General features: G+C 41.9%; 2 protein-coding genes across 3 annotated transcripts in view; one reads left to right on the forward strand and one right to left on the reverse strand.

Moving 5' to 3' along the window:
- The window catches only part of PARP2 (poly(ADP-ribose) polymerase 2), a 50,366-nt gene extending 50,209 nt beyond the window's left edge, over positions 1-157 (reverse strand). For both annotated transcript variants that reach the window (XM_040352530.1, XM_040352503.1), the window contains exon 1: positions 1-157. In XM_040352530.1, coding sequence (XP_040208464.1) covers positions 1-142 — 142 coding nt within the window. In that variant the 5' untranslated portion in view covers positions 143-157.
- METTL17 (methyltransferase like 17) lies at positions 88-26,745 on the forward strand. Its single transcript, XM_040352542.1, has 14 exons — positions 88-176; positions 6,255-6,408; positions 6,673-6,816; positions 9,173-9,260; positions 14,231-14,312; positions 14,726-14,799; positions 17,614-17,708; positions 17,992-18,062; positions 18,615-18,722; positions 18,810-18,878; positions 21,653-21,703; positions 22,459-22,551; positions 22,655-22,842; positions 25,948-26,745. Exons 1-14 carry the CDS (start codon positions 141-143, stop codon positions 26,060-26,062), a joined length of 1,368 nt encoding a protein of 455 aa, XP_040208476.1. The 5' UTR covers positions 88-140; the 3' UTR covers positions 26,063-26,745.

Genomic DNA, 26,745 nt, shown 5'->3' on the forward strand with positions numbered 1-26,745 from the left:
CATTGGATGAATGAGAAGCCGGAGTAGAGCACGTGATAGGAGCGTTTCGTAGTGGAGGGTGATTGGCTGTGAAGGCGGGGGTAGAGGCAGAGGCATGGTGTTTAGTGTTTTGTAGGTGAAGCTGTGACACTGAACGCACCATGTTAGCGGTACGCTTCCGTTTCCAGCAAATGAGGGTGAGTACTGAGGGTGGCACAGCGCTCCTGGTGTCCTTTCCCTCCCTCGGTCTTTATAGCAGAGCGGTGTTGTTGGTAGGAAGGAACTCTCGCGATAGCAGGGCTCTGCTGTGCACATGGTAGTTGCAGTCCTCCAGGGTTGTGTGCTGTAACCTCTATCCTTACACTGATGGGATGGGGTGTTACTGGCCCTATCACAGTCCTCTGCTGTCTACAGATACATTCACATCAGCTTACTGCTGCAGAACTTATTTTGTTTTAAGTTTAAAATTGCCTTTTTATTTTTTTCAGTTAAAGGGAACAAAGTTGAACTATGGACAAAACTTTATTTTTTATTTTTATTTTGGATAGAGCAAGGGAAGGTTATAAACTGCCCCCCCCCCCATCTGTGTCCCATTGGGAAGATTTCCCTTCACTTCCTGTGCCATATGGGAAATGAGAAAATCCCTGGAAATAAAGGAAATCTGTGTCCTCATTGGAGGATTTCCCCCCTCTAACTTTTCTGGGGACAACCCAAACTTTGAGATTTTCTTTTACTTTCAATGATCACATTAAACAGGACGAATAGAGAGGGTGAATCTCCTCCTTAATAGGGGCACAGACAGCAATAAAAACTAACAGGTGCTCTAATCCATTTCCACTCTATCCAAAACTTTAAAAAAAGATTTGCCTTTTAGTTATACTTTAAAAGAGAAGTATGGGTTTGGTTTCCCAACCCCCCAATCAAAGGTGGATGCAGCATTGGTCCGATGCTGCATCTGTCCCCCCAGTGCCTCTACACTGAGAACCGAGCGATCGTATGCTGCCAATCACACGGTTCTCACAGCTCCTCCAAGCAGAGAGCTGCTGACTAAGGATGATCTCAGGTGTGCTCACAATTCCACGTGCCTGCATCCGCCAGGAAGGTGACACCCTGCAGCGCTAATCACTGCACAGATCAGGGAATGTCTCTCTACCTGTGATTAGTGCTGCAGAGTGTCAGCTTCCTGTCGGACGTGGGCACGTGGAGATGCGAACATGCCTGAGCCCATCCTTACTGCTCACTGTCAATTAGCAGCTCTCCTGCTCCTCCACACTCACTGGAGCCCTGAGCTGTGGAGGGGCAGGGAGCGGCCGTCTCTGGCTCGCTAAGACGGCTATCGCCAGTCCAGGCACCTGGCGGATCCGGACTCCCATTGTCGGGATGACGCGGTGCCTGGACTGATTTCTGTGACGTCAACAGAGAGTGGACTTCAGTCTGCTCTCTGCTGAAAACGGGTCGCAAGAATGCAAAACTAATTGCACTCCTGTGACCCATAGGAGAAGTACAGCCGAATTAGATCAGGCTGAACTTTTCTTTTAGACCCCTTTCACACTGAGGTGTTAAAGCCCTAAAAATAGCGCCTGAAAAACACCTTCCATGCAGCCCCGGTGTGAGAGCTAGATTGCTTTCACACTGGGGCACTGCACAACGTTAAAAGTCCTGCAAGCAGCTTATTTCGGGCTGCCCGTTGAACTAAATGGGCACCACTGCCGAAGCATCTGCAAAGCGTTTCAGCAGCGGTGCATTTAACCCTTTCTTTGACCACTAGCAGGGGTTAAAAGGACCCTGCTAGCGGCTGTATAGCGCCGCTAAAACGATGGTAAAGCGCCGCTAAAACTAGACATTTGAATATGACAGCTAAACGTCAGTAATCTGCACTTGAGCCTAGGTTCACACTGCTGCGAATTCAAAATCGCGGTAAAATTTTACCGAAATCGCAACAAGTAGTACAGGAACTACTTTTTGAAATCGCAGATGCGACGTCGCACTGATTAGGACAGTGCCATTGCCGACAATTGCCGCCGATTTGAGATGCGATTTGACATGTCAAATCGCATCTCAAATCGTTCCAAATCGTACCCAGTGTGAACCAGGGCTGAAAAAGTTGAAAAATTTCCTGTATATAGCTACAATTTGTAAATGAGTTTAGGTGCATCCTCTTTTTTTCCCCTCAATACCCCATTCTTGGGCAGATGTTAGACCCCGGGCACCTCCTCTTCCACTTTGGTAGTTTCCTGAGCAAGGAGATAGAGCTGTGTAATTGAAATGGAGTGCAGAGAATGGCTGGTTAACATGCATGGCACTACTTTAAAAAAAATGTGTTGCACCAAATTGCATGGTTCTGCGGTACCATGCGATTTGGTGTTTGCAAAAGCATTGTGTTACGACTTGCTTTTGGGGCGCCATTAACAATCAATTGCCACCCGCATGCAGATCAGAAGAGCAGTGCGGTCACCTGCGTTGCGGGAAATGCACCTTTTTCACAACGTGTTATGCTGTGAATCAGCCCTGCAGCAGAGAGAGAGGAAAGCGAAGCAAAGATGGGTGCATGCCCTAAAATCCCTGCATCTAACTAGGGGACATTTTGTTCCAATGTATGAGGAAATGAGAACTTGTACAGGATAAATTTGACCTTACAAGAATGTCAGTGTCCACCTTGGACAACTTACTAACTAATATTAGACCACATCTGCAAAGAATGAATACCAATGAGAAGGAATACCAACATTTCAGGAAGAAAAGAGGAAGTGTGTTCTTTACTGCTGCTAAATGCACAGCAGCTAAACACTAAGGACACTTTCACACTGAGGCGCGGGGGCGTCGGCGGTAAAGCAGTGCTTTACAGTCTTAGAGGTGTTTTTCGGCCTCTAGCAGTGTGCTTTTAACCCCCACTAGCGGCCGAATAAAGAGTTAAATGCGCTGCTACCGCAGAGCTTTGCAGGTGCTTTGGTGGCGCTGCCCATTGATTTCAATGGGCAGGAGCGCTTTAGGAGTGGTGTATACACTGCTCCTAAAGTGCCTCAAAGATGCTGCTTGCAGGACTTAACGTCTCGCAATCGCACCGCTCCAGTGTGAAAGCCAGTGAGAAGCGCTTTGCAGGCGCTATTTTTAGCCTGTGAAGCGCCTCAGTGTAAAATTAGCCCTTTCTGCAGATTGTCGACCCTAGATGCAGCACTTTCCTTCTTTTCATAAATATACAGTCAGGTCCATAAATATTGGGACATTGAAACAATTCTAATCTTTTTTGCTCTATACACCACCACAATGGATTTAAAAATGAAACAAACAAGATGCGCTTTAACTGCAGACTTTCAGCTTTAATTTGAGGGTATTTACATCCAAATCAGGTGAATGGTGTAGAAATTACAACAGTTTGTATATGTGCCTCCCACTTTTTAAGGGACCAAACGTAATGGGACAATTTGCTGCTCAGCTGTTCCATGGCCAGGTGTGTGTTATTTCCTCATTATCCCATTTACACGGAGCAGATAAAAGGTCCAGAATTTGTTTCAAGTGTGCTATTTGCATTTGGAATCTGTCGCTGTCACTATCAGTGAAGCAAGCCATCATTAGGCTGAAAAAACAAAACAAACCCATCAGAGAGATAGCAAAAACATTAGGTGTGGCCAAATCAACTGTTTGGAACATTCTTAAAAAGAAAGAACGCATCGGTGAGCTCAACAACACCAAAAAACTCGGAAGACTACGGAAAACAACTGGTGGATGAGCGAAGAATTCTTTCCCTGGTGAAGAATAACGCCCTTCACATAAGTTGGCCAGATCAAGAACACGCTCCAGGAGGTAGGTGTATGTGTGTCAAAGTCAACAATCAAGAGAATACTTCACCAGAGTGAATACAGAGGGTTCACCACAAGATGTAAACCATTGGTGAGCCTCACAAACAGGAAGGCCAGATTAGAGTTTGCCAAACAACATCTAAAAAAGCCTTCACAGTTCTGGAACAACATCCTATGGACAGATGAGACCAAGATCAACTTGTACCAGAGTGATGGGAAGAGAAGAGTATGGAGAAGGAAAGGAACTGCTCATGATCCAAAGCATACCACCTCATCAGTGAAGCATGGTGGTGGTAATGTCATGGCGTGGGCATGTATGGCTGCTTCTCTTCACTTCCTGGTTCCCTCACTGAGGATGGCGGGGGGAGCAGCAGAGAGACGAGCGATCGCTCATCCTCTGCTGCTGACGGCGCTGGACTCCAGGACAGGTAAGTGTCCTAATATTAAAAGTCAGCAGCTGCAGTATTTGTAGCTGCTGGCTTTTAATATTTTTTTTTTAGTGACACATCCGCTTTAAAGCTGAAAGTCTGCAGTTAAAGCACATCATGTTCGTTTCATTTCAAATCCATTGTGGTGATGTATAGCGCCAAAAAGATTAGAATTGTGTTGATGTCCCAATATTTATGGACCTGAATGTAGCTAGTGTCTGCAATTAAATGTTGCTAATCATTCTGTGTAACATGATCACGCTGCAATGTGTGAGTCTACCTGCTTTTAGAAAAGTCTTCAAAACTCAGCTAAAGTCTGAAATGTAGATGTCTGTTTGAATGTAGCCTAAGCCCAGGTTCACACTAATGCGGGTTTGAAATCGTGCAAGTTCAGCTGAATTTCAAACTGGTAATGCAGTCTAACTTCAGGGGCGATGTGACAGACATCTGTGCGGGTTCATACACAGATGTCTATATAAATCCCCCCCCCCCCCCCCCCCCGAAGTCTCCAAAAGTAGTACAGGAACTACTTTTGGGAAAAGGTGAAGCGCCGCAAAGTCGGCATCGCACCATTTCGAACTGTGCCATTGCCAACAATAGCTGCTTATTTGACATGTCAAACGGGCCCAATGTGAATGTGGGCTAAAAGGAGCAGCAGGTCAGTTGCCTATCTGGCAGGTGATTAATTGAATCTTTGCTGTCTTGCATGGCTACAGCCCTCCTAACATGGGACACGTTACCTCAAGTTCTGTGCAGGAAGACAAACCGCTCACAGCCGTGTTTCTGTGGCTGCAAGGAATCCAAGCAGTGTTAAAGCGGGAGTTCACCCAATTCGTTTTTTTTTTCTATTTTCCCCTTAGCTTCATGCTCGTTTTGTCTAGGGGAATCGGCTATTTGTTCTAAAATATGATCCGTACTTACCCGTTTTCGAGATGCATCTTCTCCGTCGCTTCCGGGTATGGGTCTTCGGGAGCGGGCGTTGCTTCTTGATTGACAGTCTTCCGAGAGGCTTCCGACGGTCGCATCCATCGCGTCACTCGTAGCCGAACGTTGGTGCGGCTCTATACTGCGCCTGCGCACCGACGTTCGGCTTCTTTCGGAAAATCGTGACGCGATGGATGCGACCGTCGGAAGCCTCTCGGAAGACTGTCAATCAAGAAGGAACGCCCAGTCCCGCAGCCCATACCCGTAAGCGGCGGAGAAGATGCATCTCGTAAACGGTAAGTACAGGTCATATTTTAAAACAACTAGCCGATTCCCCTAGACAAAACGAGCATGAAGCTAAGGGGAAAATGTGTTCGCTATGGGTGAACCTCCGCTTTAATTTTGGCAGCAAATTTTGATTTAGTCTTAGTACTAAAATGGCATTTTAGTTTTAGTCCCATTTTATTTTTCTGCAATTGTTTTTAGTTTTAGTCGACTAAAATCTCCAGTACATTTTGGTCAACTAAAACTAATTTTAGTTGTCTAAAATCTAGTGTAATTAAATTGTAATGCATTAGTTAACATTTCTACAATTTCCAAACTATACTGCTGGAGTAAAAAACTATTATTGTTAGTATTTATAGTATTGAGGTATGAACATGCACTACAGACCAGTGTTCATTTTGAAGTCAAATTTCAATTTAGTTTTAGTCTTTAGTAATTTAGTTGACTAAAATTAACACTGAATCCAAGTTTTTTTTTAGCAATTTATAAAACTTCTAGTTGGCAGCAGATTCAAAATTTAATGTCAGCTTTAATTTCATTTGGTTTGTTTTACCATTATGTATGTTGTAGCAACTTTTTTGAAACAAATGCAAAGTTTTATTTTTTCCTTTTTCCGAAGCACAAAAGCAAATCTTGAGTTGCTTATAGCTTTCACAAACTTACCCAAACTCTTCCAAAGCACGCCGATTGTGCATTCTGGTGAAAAAATATCCCAACTGATATTAGGACAATATATGGTAACATGCTTTGGGCAACAGCTCTTCTAGACTGTTTCTGAACTATAGAGTTTCTAAAGTGGGCTGTTTCTCTCTTCCTTTTTCTCCCCCCCCCCCCAACACAGGCATTAAGCTCCGCAGCCTCTGGAAAGCCTCAGCTTGACAACTGCTCAGATTTCTTGTCTAAGGGTCTTCACCGCAAGCACCCAGGAATCTTGCGCTTGAATATAGTCCATCTGCCACAAGAGGCTGAAGAAGCAGCCAGTTATATTCTGAAAAGCAAGTGTTGCTTTAATATTATTATTTTGTCTTGTATACACCCAGTAAAGGAATGTACCACTATTGGATATGATTTTACGATTTACTATTTATTAGTACTATTTTCTATTAATATTTTTACTATTTATTAGTACTAGTCTGTAATTGTATTCCTTGAATGCCAAAGACATTTGAATAATAGTATTTTGCTGAGTGCGCTATCGTCTTTGTAGAGAGGGGGATGTTTCCTCCTTGTCCTTTCATTCATTTATTTTTCGATTTCAGAATGCCATATCCATGGTATGGAAGAGCATGCTGCTTCTTTAAAAAACTACCTATGGAGCAGGAAACGCCCTGTGGAAGATAGGGAGTTGAGAAAAAAAGCATCTGCGCTACAGGCTGAGCTTATAGCCAAAATGCCAGATTCAGGTAAATTTCCACTTGTGGACTACCCCATTCCAAAAATACTGTGACAAGACTACTACTCTGCACCGCAACACGTACATGATCTCAATCTCTGTTGGTTTTGCTGCAGATAGGGGTTAACACTAAAGTATTGCGTGCTAATGTCGTCCACTTAGTGAAGTTTTGTGTGCACTCCACTGTTTTTCCCACCATTCAGCATTGAGGAAGAAGCATCCTGCTGCTGTTTTGCATTGCAAGTGACCCATTGAACTCTCACCTGATCACCTGACTATCTGACCCTTCTGCTCCCTATCAGCCAGGAATATTTGAGGCCAAACCCTGAACCCTAAACTACTTTGCCTTCTGCCTTGCATTGCAACATGTCTTATTCTAGACTAGCACGCTGTGCTGAGTACATCAAGCTCACACTCCACTAACTATTCTGGTGCTGCTTGCAGGGTGCCAGACACCGTATCCCAGTTTAACAAAGCATCGACCATCCTAGTGGAGGATGCATTGGGGGCAAGGGTATTCCTCTCCCTTAACAGAAGAAGCATAGGGCTCGCTGGGTAGACTCGCCCCTCTGCAGAGGCAAATAGTCATTCTTTGCTCCCATGAAGGGAGATGTTAATGCTGAGGTACTGATCACTGATGTCATCCACTTGGTGGGTTGTTTGTTCCACGCCTTTTTCTGTCAGGCTTGAGGAAGCACCTTTTCGCTGATGCACCTATTGTAACCTAATCGCTTTCAACTGCCTGACCCTTCTGCTACCTTTCAGCTAGGATCATGAGTTTGAGGCTTGACCTTGTACCCTAATTGTACATTGCCTTCCATCTTGCAGTGCAATGTAACGTTTTAAAAAAAAAAAAAAAAAGTTAAATGGATGTGTTTACTTCCGCTTTAACTGAATAGCAAAAAAGAGGTATGACTTTGGTTGATGGACTATCCCAGTACCCAAAGACAAGGATGTCATACATAAATAGTTTGTAATAAAAGTGCACAGGCGCTACACATATTTTAAATTTAATAAAACACTCGGCCTTTTAAAAGCCACCCAGAAAAATCTAACAAACGGGATATGAAAATAACTGATACAATATCCAGCTCAGGATTGGCCATGGCCTATGGAAATAATTGCTAGCATCCGAAGATCACATATAAATTCCAAATAGTGTGAGATGGGAAAGATGGTTGCGGCTGCTCCTCTACATGTTTTGCAACATTATTTGCTTTATCAGGAGGACTTTGAGCCAATAACTATTAGGTAAACCATTATTAAGATGCATTTAGACCAATGACATATAATTACTAAAACAAATAAAAATATATATATATATTGTATTTTAAAGTGTAGTTCTGCCTTGGGGAAAATTTTTTAAAGTCAGCAGCTACAAATACTGTAGCTGCTGACTTTTACTATATGGACACTTGCCTATACAGGGAGCCTGCGATGTCGTCACACCAACCGATCTTCAGATTGACTGTAGGGTGCAACCGCTGCCATTCCAGGTAAGGGAACCCGGCAGTGAAGTCTTACGGCTTTGCCCGGTTCCTTACTGCGCGCGCTGCGCTTTCTGATTGGCCCGGCAGCGGATGAGGGGACTGAACTTCCTGGAGATCGGGCCGCAGCCCGGTTTCCTGGAAGTGGGTAAGGGGACCTGTCAAAAACCAGGTCTTCATCTCTCTCCCCCTAAAGGTGCCAAATATGACAATGAAGGGGGGGAGGAAGCAATTGAGCAGAAGTTCCACTTTTGGGTGGAACTCCACTTAAATATACCATCAATACAATCAACATATTAGTGCAATACTTGTCTATAGCCAAAAGAGGCAGCACCAGGGACCTGATCACGTGCACCAAGAAAGGACACCAAAAAACACCTTGGGTGGGCATGGGAGGCACATAGGAAGGAGAACGAGCAAGGTGACCCCAGTAACCATTCAAATAAAGCGTTAGAAAGTAAAATGAAAGCTCTTCAATAAATGATTAGTTTTACCATGATTCAGCTGAAGCAAGAGAAGGGACAGGGGGGAAAAAATGCGGGGATGAGGGGAGGACTAGGGAAGAAAGAGGGGGGGGGGGACCCAGAAGGGAGCAATGAATAGGCAAGGGAGTAGAAACAAGGAAAAAGTGAAAGGGAGAAAAAAAAGAATAGTTTCACTTTCACATGCACTGATCGTTTTGTACCTTTTATATAAAAACAAATGCTTATCCCCTTTGTTTCCTTTATGCTAATGCAGGAAGTTGTCTTTTAAACTGGCTTTTCTGTCACTGACCTTTATGTAAAGCATGTAAAACCAAACCTAGATGGCCATGGGTAATAATTTTAGCCACAGTAAAAAAAAGTGAAAATAATATAAACTGTTGTCTATATTTGACAGAGGTGGACACTGATGATTATAAGGAAAAGATAAAAAGTCAAGTACTTACTACTTTGCGTAAGAAAATGTATAACTGGCAGCCTTTAAGGTAAGAATTCCTGGGTTGCAATGAAGAAACTTTACACTTGGAAACTAATATTGCTTTTTTTTATTATTTTTTTTTTTTAAATGGTTCTTGTAAAAAAAAACGTCTAAGATGTCTAAGACTGGATTCACACCTATGTATTTTTAGTGCTATTTGCATTTTGCTCATTTGCAGTAACGAACGTGTTCCATAGGAAACCATGTTAAATGGACTGTAGTGCAAATCTGCAAAATGCATTAAAACTGCATAGGTGTGAATCCAGCCTAAGAGAGCACCCCTTGTACACAAGCAGACTGACCTGTCTGTTTTTCAGACGCACCCCGATTGGACCATCCATTGTTCTATTTCTCCTGACATCTGTTGGCATCCGGTCTCCTAAAAACAGACGGACAGGGATATGTTCCCCCATCGCTCTGCTGGATAGGATGGAAACAGATGGAGAACAATGAGCTGTGTCACTATCGCTATTCAGAGCGGACACGGACCTGTCATCCGCCTGCTCGGTGGTGAGATCCCTCGCTGAGCAGGCAGATCCGCTTGATGGATTCAGCTCTGTCTGAAAGGGGCCTAAGTGGATTGGTAGACAGAGTACAATCAGATGGAAAATATATTCAGCAGACATTAACAATCTCTAAAATATGTTCTACATTGCATATCGTGGATCATATTCCAAGAAAAGTTTTAGCAGAAGTGAAGACCGACAGAAAAAATTACATTACAAAATAGGGTCTTTGCCAGGAGCTATCAGTGTGCTTATGCAACCACAAAAACTACTAATGCTACTTATAAATACATTTTGAGTATGGCCTCAAGTCAATTGTTTAATCATATAATGTACCATCATCCAGAAATTTATAGAGAGAGAGAGAGGGACCGGAGGATAGAATGGTAGCGGCTGCTAGTACCGCGAACCCAAAATAACTATCGCCCAGAAAAATAATGTATATGGACTTTCTCGGTACTGATGACACAGGTAGATACAATAAAAAATTCATTTATTATAAATAAAAATATATACAGTTTAAAAACAGAACCATGACAATCAACCTCACACTAGTTACAGCAGTATAATAACGGAAATCCGTATAGTATCTGTTGTGAGGGAAAAACAAAGGAGACCTCTACCGGTTTCGCGGAGACACCGCTTCTTCAGGAGGTAGTCTGTATAATGAATAACAACATATCATGATCAAGGGGGAGATTGTGTATAAAAAAAAAAATTCCAGCCTTTCTCAAACTTTGTGTATCCTTCAATACACTAAACAATTTTGCATTACTTTAATTTACATTTCATCAAGGACAGATCTTCTGCAAACTAATATTTCTATGTTTAATAATGCAGATCTTGTTGGTAACGGGAGGTACACAAACCTAAAGGAACTTTGCACCCTATTATGAATTTTGATTAACGTTTTTGTGTTCTGTATAAAAAGTTTGGGGGGGTTGATTTACTAAAAGCAAGTGTACTGTGCACTGCAAGTGCATTTACTCTAGATCTGAGGGGAAGCTCTGCTGGTTTCTATCATCCGATCATGTACAATCAAAAATGCTCTTTTTTTTTGTTTTTCCTTTCTTGTGATTAAGTATTTTTTTCAAAGTTAAACTTCACTAAGCTCTGGAGCAAGTGCACAGTAGATTTTCTTTTTTAGTAAATCAACCCCATAGTGTGTATTAAACCTTGTGAAAAATTGGAGAAAAAAGCCTTTATTTCACCTGCAAATATCTTTGCATTGCTTTTTACCAGAAATTGAATTTAGGAGTCTGTTAACCACTTACCCCCCGGACCATATTGCTGCCCAAAGACCAGAGTACTTTTTGCGATTCGGGACTGCGTCGCTTTAACAGACAATTGTGCGGTCGTGCGACGTGGCTCCCAAACAAAATTGGCGTCCTTTTTTTCCCACAAATAGAGCTTTCTTTTGGTGGTATTTGATCACCTCTGCGGTTTTTAGTTTTTGCGCTATAAACAAAAATAGAGCGACAATTTTGAAAAAAATTAATATTTTTTAAATTTTGCTATAATAAATATCCCCCAAAAATATATAAAAAAACATTTTTTTTCCTCAGTTTAGGCCGATACGTTTTCTTCTACATATTTTTCGTAAAAAAAATCGCAATAAGCGTTTGATTGGTTTGCGCAAAAGTTATAGCGTTTACAAAATAGGGGGTAGTTTTATGTCATTTTTATTATTTTTTTTTTACTAGTAATGGCGGCGATCAGCGATTTTTTTTTTTTTTTTTTTTTTTTCCGGTACTGCGACATTATGGCAGACACTTTTGACACATTTTTGGGACCATTGGCATTTTTATAGCGATCAGTGCTATAAAAATGCATTGGATTACTATAAAAATGCCACTGGCAGTGAAGGGGTTAACACTAGGGGGCGGGGAAGGGGTTAAGTATGCCTGGGTGTGTTCTTACTGTGGGGGGGGGGGGTGGCCTCACTAGGGGAAACACTGATCCTCGGTTCATACATTGTATGAACCGAAGATCAGCATTTCCCCTGCTGACAGGACCGGGAGCTGTGTGTTTACACACACAGCTCCCGGTCCCCGCTCTGTACCGAGCGATCGCGTGTGCCCGGTGGCGATCGCGCCCGCCAGGCACACGCACGGGAGTCGGGGGCGAGCGGGGGGCGCGCGCCTCCGGCGGCGTGCGCGCGCCCCTAGTGGCGGCTGGGAGAGAGGACGTCATATTACGTGCTCTCGCCCAGCAGAGCCACCTTGTGGACGTATATCGACGGTGCGCGGTCGGCAAGTGGTTAATGGGTTCACACAAGACACACTTTTTTCTAATTCGATTCAATTATAAAATTTGTAAATCCTGGTTAAGTCTTGTGTGAGTCATCTTTTTATAAACAAACCCTTCATTATTACAAACAGGACATCTTAGTATAAAATGTATGGTTTTTTTTTTTTTTTCCCCACCTTCAGTAACACTCAAGAGAACTGATTTGAGGGCTGGTTTACACCAGATGCAGTCCATTTTTTTTTTAATTTATTATTCTGCATCAAAAAACGCATGCACAGCATTAAACATGGATTCCAATGGCCCTAGTTCACACCAGTGCAGTCAACAAAAGCAGAACATGATGCATTTTTTTTCCTGTATTTAAACGCATCTGCTATGCAACAAAATGCATCAGAAACACACTGGAAAATATAAGTCATCCAAAAAGATGAAGAAAAGGGGGGGGGGAAGAAACGCACCGGAATGCTTCAAAAACACGCATGCAGAAATGCACCTGGAACACAGTGAACCAGCCTCGAGTGATCATTATTATTAGAGAATTTACATTTTGGACTTGTCAAATAGTATGATATAGATAGAGGGGTCTCAGGGATTCCCCCACAAACCCCAAAACTCCAATGGAAAATATGGGCGGGGAGGACTATATCGGTACTATTGTGTATAGGTTCAAAAACCTTAGTGATTCACATTAGATAAGTTTAAGAATTTTTTTTTTTTACATATAGACATCATGGACAAAAATAAAAACTACATCACATTAAAACATATTACAAAAATACAAACTTGACCACAGTCTGGTCACCGGTTGTGCAATCCCATTTCTTAACAAGAGGGGTGGGGTATCGGTGAAAAAATTGCAATCATGAGACCAACAGTCTCTAGTCTCGACTAGTTTCGCTTTCGCTTCGTCAGGAGACGGTCTAGTGGCACAGTGTCCCTTAGCCCCAAAGAGGGGGTCCCAGGCAAACAGTGGATAAGTATCTCACACGTGGACCAAGACCAAGTCTTTGAGACAGACCTGTGTGCCCTAACGGGCATAAAATACTAAGAAAAGGTTTGGGTCCCAGGACATGGGAATCCCATATAAAGAATGTACAGATGCTCACAATAATGGCCTGGTTAGAGCAACCAGCCACACACACAATAGGCTGGTAATGTGTCAGTTACCAGTCCATAAGGATAACCAGATAGGAGCTTGTTATGTATATGATAATATACATATGTCCTGGGACCAGAGCCAGGTCCCAGGACATATTTATATTATCATATACATAACAAGCTCCTATCTGGTTATCCTTATGGACTGGTAACTGACACATTACCAGCCTATTGTGTGTGTGGCTGGTTGCTCTAACCAGGCCATTATTGTGAGCATCTGTACAATCTTTATATGGGATTCCCATGTCCTGGGACCCAAACCTTTTCTTAGTATTTTATGCCCGTTAGGGCACACAGGTCTGTCTCAAAGACTTGGTCTTGGTCCACGTGTGAGATGCTTATCCACTGTTTGCCTGGGACCCCCTCTTTGGGGCTAAGGGACGCTGTGCCACTAGACCGTCTCCTGACGAAGCGAGAGCGAAACTAGTCGAGACTAGATACTGTTGGTCTCATGATTGCAATTTTTTCACCGATACCCCACCCCTCTTGTTAAGAAATGGGATTGCACAACCGGTGACCAGACTGTGGTCAAGTTTGTATTTTTGTAATATGTTTTAATGTGATGTAATTTTATATTTTTGTCTATATGTAAATAAACGTTTTCTTAAACTTATCTAATGTGAATCACTAAGGTTTTTGAACCTATACACAATAGTACTGATATAGTCCTCCCCGCCCATATTTTCCATTGGAGTTTTGGGGTTTGTGGGGAATCCCTGAGACCCCTCTATCTATATCAAAATAATAGGACGATGGTACATCCCCTACGAAATTTTATGGTTTCAATTATAAAAGGTTTAATCATATTTTGTCAAATAGTAGTATATATTTTTTGTGTGTGTGTATATATAATTTTTTTCGCGTTTTTATTGATGGTACAAAGAAATTAACTTTAACCACAACAAAATGGTCTTCTGTTGAAAGCTTGTTTGCGACTTGTACACTATTAATGTGTATTGATACTTTTACAGCATCTGAAAATGAGATACTGTACTCCCAATTAATTTTTTCTCTTCTTCTTCCTTTTTTTATTTATTTTATTTTTATTAAAAAAAAATTGTAGTTACACCGAGCAGATTGGCTTGGTGTATTTGGCCGCACGCTTTGATGGTGGATATGCTGCAGTAACAAGAGCTCTACAAGAGGTGAGATGGTGAAATTACTTCAATATGAACAGCAGTAAATAGTCTCTACATTTTTCTTTTAGCGATTTAGGTGCGATTCCAATGAGAATTGTAGTGTATGAGATTAGAAGTCGCACCTGAACCCGACTGAAATCACACGACACATATGTGGACAGGCTGTTGAAACACACATGAAAACTGATGTGAAAGTGAAATCTGCAGTTTTCTCACCAGTTTTCATGCATGTATGGTGTGAGCAAGCCCTAATAAAACATGACCCTAAAAATTGGTATCGGTACTTGAGATCCGCGAGTACTTGAGAAGAAGTATCGGTAACTCTTACACCTGTCTTGAAAAACTGGTATCGGTGCATCCTTTGGAATTTTTTTAAACTATTTTATCATTCTGTTTTTATGTCTTGTATACTTTCACAGATACATCAGCGTGTTCCTGATTTTAAACCTCAGACATTGTTGGACTTTGGCTCTGGTGTAGGATCAGTGTCATGGTGAGGGCAATTTTTAGGTACTACTGCGTTTGTTTATATCAGAAAAATGTATACTTCTAGTCATTTTTTTAACATGGTGTTTTTCCTTTGCATAATCATATCAGACAATAGTCACCGTCCACTAAACTGACACTGAATTGTGTTTTGTAAAAATCATTATTGAGGATGGAGTCTAAAATTCTGCTCCCTTTATCAAATCTTTTATTCTGTTATTGTAAAATAAAAATCCCTGAGATCACACACACACACACACACACACTGCTAGGTCTGAAAAATAACCACTAAAACATTGTATAATATCAGACAGGACATCTTTGAATTTTAAGATAACTTATTTTTTTTTATTTATTTTTTTTCTGCATGGATCCATATCTTTTGCTAAATAGAAATAAAATTAAAACACCTGTGCCTTTGTATGCAACTAATGTTAATGGTATTGTGGGCAGCCGCTGTCCTTGCAGGTAAGCCAGTATGAATAAATATTCAGATAGCGATTGCTCAACCATGAACTAATAGATTATACCACAACTGCTATAGTGAATACTATATATTACCATTATAATGGTATAACCAATTAATATTCCAAAATGCTATAGAGTGACAAATAGAGAAACGTAGTGCAATAAAGTGCTTTGTGCTCTGTTCCTAGAATGTTTCCTGTGTGACCTTGTGGTCTGAGGAGCCAATGCCAAACACACGGAATCTTACTCTTAAAGGGAGTCTGGACCTTTGGGAGTCACCAGAGGATATCATAGTGGGATAGGTCACCCAGAAAGACCTGCTAGCCTAGCTGACTTTTCTTACTATACAGTAAGGGAGTCGCCAACATCTAGTGAGTGTGGAGTGATTACATCTTTTCACATGGTGGACACACAGGAAACATCCTGGGAACAGAGCACAACGCACTTTATTGCGCAGAGGCTTTTTTGCACTACGTTTCTATATTTGTCATCTTTCATAGCATTTTGGATTCTTAATTGGTTACACTATTATTATAGTGGTAATTTAAAGTATTTACTATAGCAGTTGTGGTATAATCTATTAGTTCATGGTTGAGCAACCGTTGCTAAATGCCTCTCTTTTTGCATAATTACTTTATTAAATAGTTAACACGGTTCAATACTGCTATCTCCCAGATCATGCAAACGCTATGCATTATTGCACTTACAATGGGTTATGCTTTTAGTAAGCACAGCCTGATATCCAATACATTCAGATGGCTATAACCGTTTTCTTTTTTCTTTCTTAATATACTTGATGTTATGCATATATAGACGCTGTAGATCAGGGGTGCCCAACCTTTTGAAGAGTGAGGCCCACTTAAGCGACTTGGTAACCAGTCACGGGCCACAATGAGCGGAGCGGGTGGATGGCATGTCCGTGTCTGCTCTGCATATGCAGAGCGGACATGGACACTGCCCACAATACCTTTTAGCGGATTGTATTAAGGTAGAACACAAGTAGGTTTATGTCTACCAATACTTAGAAGGGACCAAGGCTGCTTTCACACTGATGCACTGTGGTTTTCCTGCACTTTGAAGTAGACTTCTATTATATTCTGAAGGTTTGGTGCACTTTCAAAAAGCTCACCAAACTCGCAGGTAATAACAGAAGTCTATGGCTCAACCTGCGAGCTACCTGCACTAACTGCTCTGCACCTGCAGATCAGTTTGAAAGCAGCCCAGTAACCACTGCAAAAAAGATATGCCCAAATACACACACACACACACACACACACTGTGATTTTAGTAATAAACTGACCTTTAATAACGGTATTCTATTCCATCCCAGAGCTGGAGGTCGCAGGCCACATCAAAGGGCTCTGTGGGCCACATGTGGCCCCCGGGCCACTGGTTGGGCACCCCTGCTGTAGATTTGCATTGTTAGAGCTTGGAGATTACTGAATGGGCTAGATTAGATGAGTCACAAGAATAAGCGGGCAGTCGAGGCATATTAAACTGTATGAAAATACTATGGGAAGTGGGAGACATACAATTATTATGTAGATTTGATTACAAGCAGTACCAAAGTTTATGACGTTGGAAGTGCCCACCCTGGAGACAGTTGCAGGTTCTGGTGCATTTTTAAATGAAACCAAAGCAATTTCCCAGCTCAACTTACCGACCAGCCTGCAACCAACCAACATCAGGGATTTAGTCTGCAGACATTTGGAAATGCGTAAGCTACAGGCCCCATCAAGGCACCCCATTTACTGTAGTCCCTAACTCTAAGTTCTAAGAGCCTCCGCAGTGGAAGCACGTGCATTTTAATGGATTGCATGTTCAGGTAGTATTCTTTAGGCTGGTACGTAACTGGCCGAATATTCTGCCAGTGTGTACAACAGCCTGTCCGACGTAAACTGACCTAACATCTGTCTTCTGTCAAACAGGCATGCTAGAAAACCAGAAGCTGGCCAGTGTGTTCTGGCAGGGGGGGGGGGGGGGGGGCAGTCCTGTCCGAACACAATCGCTCTGTGGGGAGGATCGCTGTAATAACATTGCATAGTTCGTACAGCCAGCTACTTCGTTTTTTTTCTCTTCTTTTTGTTCCTTAGTTCTATTTTTCGTTCAACCCGCTTGGTTGAATGGGGGGGGGGGGGACCTACCTGTGTGTACCAGGCTTTACCTGGACGCCGCTGTTCAGATACCACCAATATTGAAACATGCAATGATCTGCATATTATCTTTAAAGATAAAAATCTCTATCTAATCTTAAAGGAAAATTTAGGAATGCTCATTTATTTAGTTCATTATACTGTAGTTATTTGTTTTTTCCTATTTGACATTATAGGTTTTGTGTGTTCTTGTATTTCAGGGCAGCACATGCTAACTGGGGTACCAGTCTGAAAGAATATATGTGTGTTGATAGTTCTGCATCAATGAACCAACTCAGTGAATTAGTTCTTAGAGGTAAGATTCTCTGTCCTGATTATTTTTTGTTGGACAACCTCCTCCCAGATTGATGTGTCTTTTGTGAAGGGCAGTGAGAATAGGCATTTATATAAAGTCATGCTTATCTTTGCAGTTCTGCCACATTATTCCAGTGCCATTTAACTCCTAAAAGGTTATCATTTTTTATATTTGGCTTCCACCCGCAAATCAAACTATTCATTTTTGATGAAGGCCTTCTTAAAAAATATCTTGTGCATACATTTTACTAACCCTAATACTTCCTACTTGTTTCTGTTGGCAGGTGGAGAAGAGACAGGCGATATGCATATCGATGGCATTTATTTTAGGCAGTTTTTGCCAGTTTCTCCCAAGGTATTTATTTATTTATATATATATATATATATATATATATATATATATATATATATATATATATATATATATATATGTGCAGGGCTTTTTTCAGGGGGAACGCAGTTCCGGCACCTCCTGCACTGAATGTATATACATTATATTATGGCAAATGGGTGCTGGAGGGTCTATTGTCACTGATGGGGATCTATTTTTGCATGAGGATCTATTGTTGCTGGTAGAGGAACAATTTTTTCTGGGAGGGGCATGCTTGGGGGTGGAACCAAGGGGCATGCTTGGGGGTGGAACCAAGGGGCATGCTTGGGGGTGAAACCAAGGGGCATGCTTGGCAGAGGGTGGGCGGTGGAGATGAAGAGTGACCCAGAAGAGAGAAGGGTAGAGTTCCTGCACCTACTTTCTGAGAAAAAAAGCCATGTATGTATGTATGTGTATGTAAAAAAAAAAATTCCCTCTGCTCCTGTTAGATTATGCTTTTGCTTTTCTTATTCCATTTTCTAATGCTGACCGACAATGTTTTCACTATCATACCCCGATACATTATCTTTTTTTCAGGTGCAGTATGACTTGGTGATTTCTGCTTTCTCCCTAAATGAGCTTCCCAACTTGTTTGAAAGACAAAAGACCATCCAGGCTTTATGGAGGAAAACGGGAGGCTTTCTGGTTTGTGTTAAATTTTCACTTTATAACTACCGCTCTATATCCATATATCCTCCTTTATTTTTTGGCTTTGTCTTCCTGGCTTTATAGGTGCTGGTGGAAAATGGCACTAGAGAAGGCCATCAACTTTTAATGGAGGCCAGAGAAACTGTCTTAAGAGTAAGTGTCAACGTGAAACATGCTAATTTTTATTTGGTTCCTATGTCATCGTGTTACCTAATCAAAAACGTCTCTGTAGATTTGTAACTGTAAGGCTAGGTTTTACTGCTAGTGTAAAAGGAAAAAAATCTGCGCTAAACCCTATAAAACCAAATAAATAAATGAACAAGTGAACAAATGTGTTGCAAATTAATGATGATCAAGATGGTATAAAAAACAAACATAAGTGAAGTGGTGCAGCAACTAAAAAACCTTAAATATTCAGTCCATAAAAGTGAAAAACCTTAAATGAGAGAATATCAAGAAAAATAGATACAATGTCCTAAAAAAGCAATTAGGAAAAAGTGGAGGGACCCCCTAAATGGGGCTTTAAAGGCAACAAAGGTATACAGTAATCACAGTAATCCAAAAAATAGATAATTTAATATTCAAAAATAGAAATTGTACACATATATCACATAGAATTATTTAAAAACAATACATGGTTAGGTGTCATTGAAAAGCAAGGTCCATGAAGACGTACACGGCCCTACGCGTTTCGGATTACCCTTCATCAGGGGCCGAAGTATATGTAGTCAACGAGTATAAGAACCACTTTTCAATCACAGCGTTTAATCAACCCTGCACACCCCAGAGAAAGGACACCACTATCAGGACGCAGAAAGACTCCTCTGGATGAAATTAAGAGGAAGGAAGCCGGCGGTGCAGAATCACATATAGCAAGACCTCAGGCCCATATAGTCACAAAGTAACATATGATAATGTAAAAACCTGAGGTTAGCAGAAATGTGTCATATTAAATTTGGCCAGAGGTGTCAGTAGAGAGCTAGCAGAGCTCCAATAAGAGACAAGCGCTCAGTGTAGCCACCAGACATGTCACTAGAACCTCTGCCGTCCAGCAATGTAAAGCAATTAGGGATCCAAAAAATGATCGGAGTAGCTTCACAATTCCCGGTATCCACAATTACAACAGAATGACAACTTGTCTGCAGGTAAGATTTTCTGTTCATCAAAGAAAAAAGGCAATCACTGCCGCTTACCAAATCTGTTGGATCTCAGGTAATAGAGATCAAATAGGCATGTCAGAACACCATCAGCCAGATAGGGATCAGCATCTGAAGTTTCCAATGAAGGTGCAGATATCCCGTCCGAGCTATGTAAAACTCTTTTCTTTGATGAACAGAAAATCTTACCTGCAGACAAGTTGTCATTCTGTTGTAATTGTGGATACCGGGAATTGTGAAGCTACTCCGATCATTTTTTGGATCCCTAATTGCTTGTTTAGGACATTGTATCTATTTTTCTAGATATTCTCTCATTTAAGGTTTTTCACTCATTAACACATTTTCACCTCATTTATGTGGTAGCGCACTATTTTTGTTTTATAGGTTTCACTGCTCCGATACAATTTTTTGATCAGATTTTTAGTACAATTTATGTAGTGCTACGTGAACACTACTTGGATGTGGTATGCATATTCTATGGTGTCAGAATATCACTGCAATCACACCAAAGTAGTGCAGAAACCTTTTCCGAAATCGCTCTGTGCTGAGTTGCATTGATTTGAAAAAAACACAATTGAAAACAATGTGATATGTGATTCTGTGCCCCTCAAGTCGCATCTGAAATTGCACTAGAGTGAACTGGGTCTAAATCTTTGTTTCAGAATAAACCTTTACGCATTCAACAGTGTGATTGTGTTGATGCATAAATGTATGTATATATGGCTTAAGGACGGTTGCTGAGGTCTGACCAGGGTAGTCTCGGACTATAATATATATATATTGCATACATACCTACCATTTTAAATGTCCTCTCCTTTTTTATAGTAAAGCATATAACGCATGCTTCTATTACTACAAGTTTTACAGGGTGTAGGTTATTAGGTCAGGGTTTCAGCACAGTCTACTCAATCTTTTAGAAGGGGACTGGAGTAATCTGTGTACTAGTCGTAGAGCCACCTTATGATCTAGTTTAGGAGCTTCCTTAAAATTGCAGTGTTGACCTTCGGTCTTGTCTAGGTTGGGTTTTTAAAAATGTTCTGTCTGTATCCTCCCAAACTACATTGTTGTAGTCTCTCACGTGTCCTGGAGGATGATTTACAGAAACACAAGTTATAACCTGATAGCTCCTTTTACAGGAATCCTCCAGGACAGTATGTTATACACCCTAAGGGCCCTTTTACACGGGGCAGATCAGTAATGATCCACCCTGTGAGCCTCCGCTTGCTCAGCGGGGATCGCTTCGTTGATCCCCGCTGAGCCGGCGTATGACAGGGCGGTCCCGCACACTGTGCAGGGACCGCCCTGTATTTTATCCGCTCTCCCCTATGGGGGGATCGGATGAACACCGACCGTTTGTCCATGTTCACCCAAACCGATCTGCAGACGGAAGGAAAAATGGGGGTTTCCTCCGTCTGCAGAATCGGAGGAATGCTGAAGCGGGGGAGATCGGGTGTCAGCGGATGTTCATCCGCTGACACCCGCAATCTCATAGGGACCAATGTATGTCCCTTTTTCATCCGCACACGGATGGATGAAAAAGCGGACATACGGTCCGCAGGTGTGAAAGGGGCTTAAGATTCTTATTTTATGCATGGGTGGTTCTGCTGGCTTTTCAGTTCATCTTTGGTAAAACCGAAGGGTAGAAGTGGGTGGGGAGCTTTCAACCTCTCTTTGCTTTTGTTTTCTATAAGAGGAGGAGCCTAAACCTTGTGACCTTCCTGGAGTCTTTTTCTGTATTCGAAACATCACTGATTTCTGTTTTTGGTACAGGGAGGTGACGCAGAACTTTGGGACCATCGGCCAGCATATATTTTTGCTCCGGTAAGACATTCCTTGATTCAGTACTGCTTGTGAATGTATTTGGGAAAGAGGAGTAAAGTACCCAAAATTCATAATGAGTTGTAATGCACTTTACATTTTCTTCCTTAACTAGGTGGCCTCATCATGCATCCCTTTTTTTTTTTTTTTTTTTTTTTTTTTTTTTTTTTTTTTTTAAATGTATTGTTTTTTTTTTTTGCTGTCATTGTAGGACAATGACAAGTATTAAACATATTGTATAGAATATGCCGCTGCAGCCTAAAAGTGACACCGTTCAACTGCATGCTGAAGGCTTTTATTTTCTCATTGAAAGCTGCATGTGTTAACTATTTCATGGCTGACATAGTGACCACATGAACGATGACTGCCTTTTCGTATTTATTACAAATCTTTATATAGGGCTGACAATTTACACAGTGCTTTACCTAATATACATTTACATCATTCGCTGCCCTCAAGGATTTTACTACGAAGGGTCCCTATTTCACACAAACTAGGGCCAATTTAAAGAGGAGCCTATTAACCTAACAGCATTGGAGTGTGGGAGAAAACCAGAGTACTTGGAGAAAATACACACAAGCACGGCATTCAATGGTGGCCTGACCGAGATTTGATACAGAACCCGTGTGCTGCAAGCTGCTAAGCTACTGTACTGCCAGATTCCACAAGAGATGTTAAAGCATCTCTTGGCTATTATAGAATTCTGTGTTTGAACAGAGAGAACCCCCCTCACGTTCTTTTTATACTTTCTTTACCAGTGTCCTCATCAATTGGAATGTCCAAGACTAACTGAAAATTCCAAAGTACCCTGTAATTTTGTGCAGCAGTACCAGTCATTACCACTGAGATGGGTGAGAACACCAAACTCTGCTTATAAGTTTCCTATAAATATATATTTTTTGCTTAATTTTTTTTGTATCTCTTTGTATTTATCCCCCCCCCCCCCCCCAATAGAACCCACCACAGCGCTGGGAGAGGTTTTCCTTTCTGGTGATTTCCCGTGGCACCGTGGATGAAATTGGCAACCAGTGGCCACGTGTAATTGGACCTGTGCTGCGAAGACCGCGCCATGTGCACTGCCACACGTGTGGCTCTGATGGAAAGCTACACTATGATGTCATAACTTCCCAAAGAAATGGAAAGTACGTTTTCATGGATCTATACTTGTAGATGTTTTGGCACTTTCTATGCCTGCTGTGTTCTTATTTCAACCTGATCTACACACACAGATTTATGTATTTTCAATTTTTCATAGCTTTAGGAAAAACCTGGATTTTGAAATTATGATGAGCACAGTGCACCAACTTCACTTTAATTCATAATGTTAAATTGGCTGTATAGGCTAAACATTTTTTTACCTTTAATGGATTCTCTGCATTTAAAGCAGAACTTTACCTATAATAGTTTGACAACAATTGATGTGTGTTTTTTATTTTTATTTAACAAAAGCACATACATTCCATATTGACCTATGCTACCAAAATTAGTATGTGCTCTAAATTGCCTCCAGCATGGCTCCTGTTTCGTCTTGCTGAAGGCTGCCATTTTATTGAAGCCAAGAGCAGTCACTTCCTAATTGGAAACTCTCCCCCTCTCCTTGGTCTCAAAAACCATATGTCGCTTTCTGTAATTAAAATGTGTGCTTTTCCAGCCTTGATTTATTCTATGTCTTGGTGCAATTATATAGAGGAAAGCTAACAGAAACTTTAAAGCGGAGCTACACCCTATAGTGGAACTTGCGCTCACCGGAACCCTCCCCCACCCTCCGGTGTCACATTTGACACCTTTCAGGGGGAGGGAGGTGCAGATACCTGTCAAAGACAGGTATTTGCACCCACTTTCGGGAGTCCTCTCTGCGGGGAGTACGTCACTTCCCGCCCCTGCCCGCTGTGTTTTGGGAAACACTCGGCTCCCAGAACACAACGGGGACCAGTCAGGACGGCGCTGTGCAACTCACTCATGCGCCGTAGGGAATCGGGCAGTGAAGCCGGAGCGCTTCACTTCCTAGTTTCCTCACCGAGGAGGGCGGTGGGGGCAGCAGAGTGACGAGCGATCGCTTGTCCTCTGCTGCCGACGTTGCTGGACTCCAGGACATGCAAATGCCCTAATATTAAAAGTCAGCAGCTGCAGTATTTGTAGCGGCTGGCTTTTAATATATTTTTTTTTTTCCCAGCTTTAAGAAGGCCATAGATTTGTATTCCTTCCGCCGTGGGTGGAAGGAAAGAAAACCGCTCGATTTCCACTTCATCACAATTAGTATTGACGGGGAAATCCTTAATGCAGGGCTATTGTGTTCTGCAGGCAGGGGGCACAGGGAGCCTTCCTGGCCGGAAAAACATATAGCTGCCGGCAGTAATTTTTGTAAACAATTGGAAAGGCTGGCTGTACCCAATCGACTTGGATGCAACCAGCCGGCATGCCCATAGGTGAATCGAATCTCAGCCGGTACCGGCTGAGATTTGAATTATCTATGACCAGCTTTACAGTGCTGCCATTCACAGGCTGCCTATGAAGGAGACAGGATAGAATTTCAGGGAGATGAGAGAAGACACCGTTTTTGCAGGCATACCGTTATTTCTATCTGACGGCAGAATTTGTCCTGTTATATCTCCTGATTTTTGTTTCCCTCCTCCCTAATTTGTGTTCTTTCACCAGTCTGTGTCATTCCTGAGGCTTTCATCCCCCCCCCCCCCTTCAGCAGTAAATCTTTAGGCTGTCAGCTGATCGCCCTCTAGTGGCTCTGATTTAAGGCACAGGGTCGAGAATAGATAGCAATTGAGCATATGCCAAATAGGATTAGACTATGCATTACTGGATTTTAAACCGTATAGACACTTATTTTTACATCGCTATACCTGCAAAAGGGGCCAGCCTGACGTGCTCTAGCAGGACATTATTTTCAGACTAAAGTTTCACTTTAAGGTAAAATGCCTTCCAAGATTGGGTCCCCCCTTAAACTTCCATAAGCCTGATCTCTCTCAATCCAGCAATGTGCCTGAGAGCAGCGATGTGCTTATTCCCTCTTCTCACTGGACATGGAGGCAGCAGCAGGAGCCATTGGGTTCTGCTTCTGTTAGTGTTACTAAACCCAGGACCCTGCCAACAATTCGATTTGATTCCATGATGCATCATGATTACTGCCCATAGTTTTCATCAAAAACCCATCGGGGCCCATCAGTGGAGCCTTATATGTGCCCATTAGTACAGCAATATCAGTGGCCATCAGTGCAGCCTCATCAGTGCCTGTATCACACAGAGCAGAGATCTCCCGCTGTGACATGGAGCTTGAATTTGAATTGCCTGATTCCCCGCTGTCAAAGTCCCGGCTCCTATAACACAGGTTACACTGATTCAATGCCGTCTATCGTAGGAACACAAACTTTTGTTACGGCGGCCACATGGCATTTCAGATCCAAACTTTGTGTCACAGCTGGAGATCCCCATTCTGTGTTACACATTTAGGTATGGAGGGAGGAGGGGAGGACTCTTGACAGGTGCCGATAACGTAATTAATGCAATCTCAATTTAGCCGTTCTCTGCATCGATGCAGAATCTTTCAAGGCTGAATTGTGTCTGATTTACACAATTATTTTCGACACCCCCCTACTAAATACCCTTTCTCATCAGCAGTATATAACAGTCTTGTGATTTTTATCAGTGCCTGGTTAAAGGTTATTGGAGGAGTTTTCATACTCCACTGGCTTGCCTGTGAGGATGCAGAACCCCTGACTCTGGACAGTGCTGATTGGCCCTGTGCTGATCACATGCACCCCCCCAAGAAAAAAAATGCACACCAAACGGAGCATGTGCAGACTGACTCCACTAACTCTGGGTTATCCGGAGATGTTTTGGGTACAATGCAAGAAGGGGAGGATCTTTGCATACAGGATCAAACAGCCTTTTTATACAATGCATACGATTAACCTCTTGGGTTCTATAGTGAGTATAACGAGCATGCTTTTCTGCATATACAGACTGGTTCAACTGTTTGGGTTTAGTAACACTTTAATCAGATCCAGTGAGGGAACAGGGGGCAGGGCCGAGCTGTGCTCTGTGTAAGCGCTTGCTATGGGTGCAGACACTAAAGAGGAGGAGCGGATAGTGCCAGGGCGGGGGGGACCCAAGAACAGGAGGTTTGGGATCACTTTGTGCAAAACCATTGTAAAGAGCAGGTAAATATGTTTGCTAAATTAAAAAAAAAAATTGCCTTTAATAACATCTTGTTTGTTGATTATTTATTTTTTTAGGGATCTGTACCGCTGTGCTAGGAAATGTGAATGGGGGGACCGTCTACCGGAACTGATTTCTCCCTCGAGTTCTGATCCTGGCAAGTCTGAAAATGAGAAGACAAATGATTCATGATAATGGGGGAGGAAAGTACCGATCTCTTGGTTTAGCAGATCTTCACGTTGTTGAAAACTGTCCCTTTCAAGATCCTCTGAGACAATGCTCTATATTTTTATATCGGGCTGCAAGCCTCTCTTGGCTGTGCAAAAAGATTACTGAAAACTGTTGAATTATTTTTTTCTCATTTGGAGCACCACTAGAAGATCTTTATTTTTTTCATACTGAAGAATGTTCCCTGGCATGGTGTATATGCACGACAGATAACTCTCCTCTTCTTCCCCCTGCTGGTGGAAATAGTGACGTGCACCAATTATCTACAGTTCTGCAAGTAATTAACAGTTGTACTTGTGGCAGTTGAGCACACATGAGCTCATTGAGGCACAAACAAATTTCATGCTGCCTTCTAAATTTCTGTTATAAGAAATGTTTTTTCCTGAGAAATCAGACTCTTGATATTAAATTGATATAAACAGTTTTTAAAAACCTTTAGGAAATTACCAATAATTGTGAACATTCTTTTAAATCTCTTATTTACAGTAATGCAAAGATATGAATACCAATAGTATTTAAGTGTGCTGTGTCCTAGCACACTGAACCCCATAAATGTAACCCTTGATAGTGAGTGTGTATATAATTTCTTTCAAAATATTTTATTTTCATTATTTTTTTTTTCAGAAAATAAATATTACAATTCAGTA

The sequence above is a fragment of the Rana temporaria genome, chromosome 1 (genome assembly GCF_905171775.1).
Source record: "Rana temporaria chromosome 1, aRanTem1.1, whole genome shotgun sequence".
Classification (NCBI taxonomy): domain Eukaryota; kingdom Metazoa; phylum Chordata; class Amphibia; order Anura; family Ranidae; genus Rana; species Rana temporaria.